Source organism: Penaeus vannamei, chromosome 22, assembly GCF_042767895.1.
Source record: "Penaeus vannamei isolate JL-2024 chromosome 22, ASM4276789v1, whole genome shotgun sequence".
Classification (NCBI taxonomy): domain Eukaryota; kingdom Metazoa; phylum Arthropoda; class Malacostraca; order Decapoda; family Penaeidae; genus Penaeus; species Penaeus vannamei.
Window position 1 is genome coordinate 24,867,651 of NC_091570.1, and position 7,500 is coordinate 24,875,150.

Consider the following 7,500-nt stretch of genomic DNA (forward strand, 5'->3'; position numbering starts at 1 on the left):
ATTTACTGTTAGATAATTGGATGAAGACAATAATAGAGACAGACAGTAAGGAAAAATGGCAGTGGTGTACAAGGCAGTTTTGTCACCCAGCCAGTTATTTTCCGATTTCAAAAAATTTGGCATATTGGTTACTTGTAGCGACACACAGAGATGGAGGGAAATGGACATCATCTTACAGAGCGGAAGAAGTAGAATAGGATACAACATAGTTTAAGCTGCACTGACCTCATATTCACCGCTAAATGACGAAAATATACCCTGCATATCAATACTCAGATTCTAAGTCATGCAGATTGTTTACCTTGCCAGAAATAATGCAACACTGACCACATAACTCATTACTGTGATATCCCACGTAGTTTATGTGTTACTACACCCTTGTAAAAATAATATTTGGCTAATTCTCTGTGTCTGCTGTTAAACATTTATGATTTTTTTTTTTTTTTTTAATTACATATATTAAGATTTATCTACACACTAATTTAGAATAAAATGCACATCTAGCATTTTATACTTTCAGTTGCTAGCTGCGAAGTTTGACAGTTTAGAGAATTGTAAAAACAATATCTGGCTAATTGTTTGTGTCTGCTGTTACACATTTATGTTTTTTAAATCTTTTATTAATGTCATTATACTTTATTTATGTGTTTTAAGATTTATCTAAACACTTATTTAGAATGATATGCACATCTTTCAGTTGCTAGCCACGAAGTTTGACGGTTTGAAGCCGGACACTCTATGACTGGTGGCTGGTGAGAAATATTGCATTTCCAGTATTGTGTTAATTCTGGGTTATTTTTAAGACTATTCTTAAGTGCCCCCCCCCCCTCAAAAGATAAAAGATAAAAGATAAAGAGATAAAAATCAAAGCAATTCAGATGTAGAAACTAAACAAAAGTTTGATGTTTCCAGATATAAAGGTATTGGTTTATCATTTTACAGTGTGAACAAGCACTATCTTGCAGTACATACTGAGGTGAAGAGAATGTTTCCCAGGAGTGTCCCCATGCGGCAACATCAATAGTTGGACTAGGTTGGTTTATTGGTCAGCATGTTTTCTGGGGGTTTGGAATGTGGGAATTCCCGTAGAGCTTGCCGAAAAGGTGAGTATTTTTTTTTGCCGTGTCAGTCTGTAGAATTTCAAAGAGGGTGGGTACATCTATGGAGTCTCATTGACCAATCCTAAGCATTTTTTCGTGCTGGTTTTAATTATTTTTGTTCTTAATTCTTCTCACCTAAGCCTGTTTTACCCCATAATTTCCACGATATACTTCAAACCCTCCCCTGCTATCAGGACTGTCAAATCACGAACATCGATGGAGAAATGGGACTCGATCTCAACAATTCCTTCGCAGAAGAAACAACACCAACAAGAATCAACAAAATCATTGGATTTCCCACAGAAAAACAATTTTTTTTTTTAAACAAGTATAAAAGCAATAGCACTTGGTTCCATTGATTAGGATATGAAAGTGCTACTAACAAATGCTGGTATATTGAGGAGTTTAAAAACTTTTGCACAATACTGTATGTGTACTTTCTCAAAATGTGACGAAATCTTAATATTGTAAGAGAAAGACAACAAGGCAGCCAGCTTATGGTGATTGTGGCACCTCTGTCATTGTTATTACATCAACATACTTCAATTATTGGCATATCTATACTGGTTAATTTGAATATTTATTGATTTCAACTGTTGTAAAAGTGACCCTAGATACATTTGAAAAATTGTATGCCACTGCTTTAATCCGGATGAATTTAAATAAGAGGTCTGTTTCATTGTATCAATGTTGTTCAGTTACTCTCTTTTTACATTTTAAAACAAGCATATTGACAAGATGAATGATCATCCTACAGAAGCTGATGTATATGGAATCTGGAGATATAAAAGAAAACTAAATCTTGAAAGAGAAAAGACAGAGGATACTGAGAATTGTTGAAATGAATTAACATTCTATGAAGAGCACATGAATTTAAATTTTTGAAAAAAATTGTCCACAATAATACCATAGAAAGGATATTTCTATCTTTGTGTGCTTCACTTCGAATAATTCATCGAAGTTGAGACCTGCATGACACAATTTTTATCATTTTTCTTGAATGCACCCCCCCCATACCATGCTCATCATTTCTTAAATCCCAGCAAGCTGAAAAACCCTGTACCCTGTACACGGGTCGAGTGCACAAATAAGAAATTTGGTATTTGTTACAGAGAGCAAAACACCCTCCTAGAGACTAAGTTGTAAAAATTCATGTCTTTCTGCAGGAAATCCAATGATTTCACCAATTTTCAGCTTTGTTTCTTATGTGAATGAATCTTTCAGAAAATGTACCATTTCTCTATCAACAATCTTGATTTGTTAGTCCCCTTAGCAGGGGAGGGCATGAAGTATACCATGGACATTATTGGGTAAAACAGGCTTAAAATAAGAAGAATACTGATAAAATGTGTGTAAAACTGGGACAAAAAACAGTTAAAATCAGTCAATTAAACTCAATGGATGTAACAGCCATCTTTGAAATTCCACGGGCTGACACGTCTGAATTCAAAAACTCTACAGGAACCCAACCCACCTTTTGGCAAAAACTATGGGAATTCACACATATAGCAATTTTAGTTGCCATGCCTAGGCATGCCTTTCGGGCATTGCTCAAGGGGGGGGGGGGGTTGATGGGAGGGGCTCTGCTCCCCAACACCCCCCAGGACACATTCTCTTCACCTCGGTAGGTACAACAAGATAGAGCTGCATTAACACCGGAAAATAATAAACTAAATACCTTTATATCTGGAAACGTGAAGTTTTCATTGCTTCTTTGTACTGTCTGGATTGCTTCCAATTTAATCACTTTTTTCATCATTTGGAACTCTTGATGGACCTAGATATTAAATCTAATTATTCTTCATTGCCACTGTACAAGTCTTTAAAAATAATCCAAAATCAAAACTAAACCAGAAAACCAACATTTCTCACAGGTGTTCTACCTCGAAATGAGCGGGCTGGTGAGGTGTCAACATGTGTCTAGCGAAAGAAAGTGTGAAACACTCAATACAGATGATTCTAAACAAGGGTATAAATAAATCTTAAAATATGCAAATGAAGTATAACAACATTAATAAAAGATTTTCAAAAAGCATAATTGTGTAAAAGCAGACACTGATCAAATATCATTTTGACAAGTATGTAGTAACACACATGCTAGTTCCAGCATCGCAGTAAGGATTTAAGCGGTCGGTGTTTTCTTATTCCTGGCAAGGTAAAAAAGTTGCTGGACTTTGAATTTGAGCAGTGCCCGCACATTAAATTTTCATCATTTAGTGGTGACTATAAGGCCGCTGCAGCTTAAACTAAGTTCTATCCCACTCTATTTCTTCCACTCTATTAGATGGCGGTGTCCATTTCCCTCTATCTATGCACGTTGGTGTCTTCCACTTATACCGGGGAGCTTCTTCGATGTACATGACAGTTGGGTGTGCAAGCTTAAATTCCTTCACTGTGTACATGATTGTCAGGCACGTAAGAACGGAATTTCTTGCACCGCGCAGAGACTAAGTCAAAATCAACCTTCTGCAGCAGAGTCGTTTGTTTATGTCTGCATTTTCTATAAACTCGTTTTCTATACGTGTCTAGTTTTCTGTATGTCCATTTTCTATACCCGCGTTTTCTCTACACGTCACGTTTTCTTTGCACTACTTTCAACCAACCTGGAAGCATTACCGATTACTAATATTTTAATCCATTATTTAATCCTATTTCTACTAACATTTCCTCTCTTCCTTTTATACTAATACATTTCAAGTATTGTTCTTTGTAATGTATATATTTCATGATTAATAATTTCCTTATCATAACGTAGATTGACTGTTAACAATGTAACAACGTAACTGCCTCTACTTTAATTACCTCCCATGTCCGAAAAACACAATGTTCATTACTTGAACACTTTCCGATAAGCTCTTGACGTGCAAGGACCTAGCAATTTTTGTGTGCGGTGTGGTAAGTTAAAGATATTTGTTTCAATGTTTGTTTCATATTTAGAGGTGTTTTAAATACAATTGAAAAAATAGTGTACCTTTTATCATAATGGATAAATAGTGTTATTCAAACATATTTCTTAAGGTAGGTACTGACAATTTGTGGAGGAATATGCCGGTCGCATGCCCTCATATCGGTAGCCCTTAAATGCCCCAAATGCAACGACAGCTGACAATTTTAAAATGATAATAGAAAAGTTAGATGCAATTTCACTTCGCCGGGTACTTTGCCAAGCAAATATTAAAAACGTTGTATCCGGCTGAGAATAAAAGATTTCATAAATTCCTCCACGCCACATCTCGTCTGCAAAGTGACGGTATGAGTTGTATATTGTTCAATAATCTTTAAAATAAATTGACATCGTGCGAATAAGCGGAGGGGTGGGAATGAATTTGATATTTTATGTTCGTTATTTTGGTAAGAATAACATTTCATATTTGTGAAAAATTTGTGTATCGGATATCGGGTTCGTACGCATTGCGAGTTGCGCTTGTTTACTCAAGCGGTGTTTCATTCGGTGTCCGTTGGACAAAGTTTAGATCGTCTTTTTTATCATACGGCCTTTCTATTGTTGCCGTAGCATAAATTTAGGCTCGTCTTTCTTATAATTACAATTTTTATAATGTTTGAGTAGTATTTATTTTAATTAGATATTTACAGGTTGCTATTGACATCGTGCATTCCCCACCCCCCCAACGGAGCTTCGTGAACTTGATTTCTCCCCCTCATCCCTTGGTTAATTTTACGATTATGACAATCAGGACTCCCCAGACAATATTTACATCATCAGATCTATTCTCATGTGATGAGAATAAATCTGATAATCATTTCCGTTGCAATCACAGCCAACAATCTTGGTGTGTTAAGTCCCATTTGCAGGGGAGGGCATAAAGTATCAGGGAAATTATGGGAAAAAACAGGCTTAAATAAGAATAATAGCAAACAGAAACGTGTACAACTAGCACAAAAAACGCTAAAAAATTGGCTAATGAAACTCTACTGACATGTCCGCCACCTTTGAAAGTCTACGCACCGATGCACCAGAGTTTGAAAAACTCTACGGGAATCCAACCCATCTTTTGGCAAAATTACGGGATTTCACACCTTCCAGACCCTCCCCCCAAAAAAACATCCTAACCCATAACCCAACATAACCTAACAATTTACGGTGCCGTGACAAGGCATGCCCTTTGGGCACTGCCCGAGGGGAGGGTTGATGGGGGGGCAAGCCCCCCAACACCCCCCAGGACACATTCTCTTCACCTCGGTATGTACGGCAAGATAGAGCTACATCCTTACTGTAAACAATAAACCAAATACCTACATATATCGAAAGACCGAACTGTCAATTTTCCTTCGCTTCTTTCAGTCTATTGTGGATCGTGGATTGCTTCGTTTTTATCGCTTTTTTGGGAGGGATTTGCGGTACTTGATGGCCTCAGAAATCATACTGCGACAGTTATTAAGGTCTTTTTCTTCTTCGTTTCCACTATATAGTCTTAAGAACAACCTAGAATCGACGTAACACCAAAACCGAAACATTTCTCGCCGGTCTCCTGTCACCGGACTGCCCTGGGAATTGTCCTGTCAAACCTGGTGGCGGAACGCGAAAATACGCCTGCGCAGAAGGTGCTTCAGACCGATTTCCTTAAATCACTGTCTAATAAATCTTGAAATATGAAAATGAGGTATAACAACATTAACAAAGGCCTTTGAAAGCATATATGTGGAACAGCAGACACTGATAATTAGCCAAATATCGTTTTGACAATGGTGTAGTAATACATGAACTACTTAACAGAGCGCAAGAATGAGTCGACTGGTTACAATTTTGTTTAAATTCACGATGTCAACATGGCGAGGGACTTGGAAAAAGATGGGTCGGTCTTCTCTCTTCTCTGTCGTGTAACTCCTTTGTTTTTGATTTGTGCACCTTTTGCCATAGATGAAAAGTGTCTCAGTTTAGGTAACCATTCCATATCTTTTTTTTACTGTAACCCTGATTGTTATCTGCGGTAATTTTACCCATCCCTCCCTCCCTTCCCCCTAGGAAATTAGGCTCTGCGAGGACCACCTCCCCCCCTTTTGGAACTTAGTCTCTGCGAGGGTGCGTCGCGGTCTTCAACAATTTTTCATCACTCCATGGATCATGGTCGGGTAAAAAAGTGATTCTTTTCATTGCATACACAACAGTCATGTAAATAACACCATCCTATTGCTATTTTCAAACTAAAATAACACTACAAAATACTCTGGAGTAAATCTTAATCATGGCATTAATTCTTCAAAATATAAACCTTCATATACAAATCCTGAGCAATATTTGAATATTCTATGACTGCTTAATAATCGTCTGTGATATGACAATTCTTTCCCTACATCACGCGCATACGCAGATATACACACATTCCTGTACATACACCTCTTCCTAACAAATCATTCTGCTAACACATAGAGAGAACCCAAGGGAATGCTGGCACAACCCCTGCCAACCTAACCAAGACTGGTCCCCAGACCTCACCTCAGAAGTGGTGGTACATGTCTGGGAGAGCACCTGGCACAGTTGCTCCTCCAGTCTAAGGGTGGCTGTGTGCAGCTCGGCAATGATGCGCTTCTGCTCAAAGGTAAAGGCCGGGTGGTGCAGGACCATCGTGTAGATGAGCAGCATCTCCTTCACATAGTCGGCGTCATAGGCAGTGGGTACCTGCTGGGTCCCTGGCCGCTCTGGCACCTGCTGAGGGCCCACTGGGTCAGGCACCTGCTGTGCCTCGGGCACGTCGCCCTCTGCGTCGCCAGGGCGCGCCTCGCCCTCCGCCTCGCTCTCCGCTCGCGCCGCCCGCCCGTCCTCCAGGCCGCCCACGCCCCGGGGCACCTGGTGGGCGCCCGCGATGGCCTGGAAGAGGCGGCTGGAGCAGGTGTGGTTCCTGGCAGTGAGCAGGGCGATGAACACGATCACCTTGCTCCGCGTCCGCTCGTCCAGTAGGTTCTCCAGCTTGGCGACCTCGTGTGGGTTGTTGGCCTTGTAGTGGGCCTCCCTGAGGTCGTGGCTGTCCCGCTTGGCCAGGTCCTCGACGCAGGAGGCCACGAACCTAAGCTCGAGCGGCAGACACATGTTGAGCAGCCCGCACAGCAGCTCGAGGCGGCGGTGCGGCTCATTGTTCTTAAACCACAGACACACCTCGTCCTTGCAAACCATTATGCCGGCGAGCCTCACGCCTCCGCGCTCACTCGGCTCCCTCCTGCGTCGCGTAATGGTCTTATCACGGAGATTTCCACACGGACGAACTTCATCTTAATGCATAATAAGTCGCCATTTGCACCAAATGAAAGGGTTCCAACAATGCTTGCTCTCTCACTCTCGCTCGCACACCCACAGCCTCCTGAAAGCCTCGGGGATCTTTCGGGCACTTATTTCGTCTGGTTCTCCTTCCTCCCGACTCTTCATGGGGCCTCTGGTACACTACTC

The 7,500-nt window shown here is 40.6% G+C and overlaps 1 protein-coding gene across 1 annotated transcript in view; it reads right to left on the bottom strand.

The window, feature by feature from the left end:
• The window catches only part of LOC138865742 (mucin-5AC), a gene marked incomplete at its 3' end in the record, with an annotated part of 37,224 nt that extends 29,745 nt beyond the window's left edge, over window positions 1-7,479 (bottom strand). Inside the window, 2 exon segments of the mRNA XM_070137050.1 lie at window positions 6,556-7,273; window positions 7,391-7,479. Coding sequence (XP_069993151.1) covers window positions 6,556-7,273; window positions 7,391-7,479 — 807 coding nt within the window.
• Window positions 7,480-7,500: the final 21 nt, after the last annotated feature.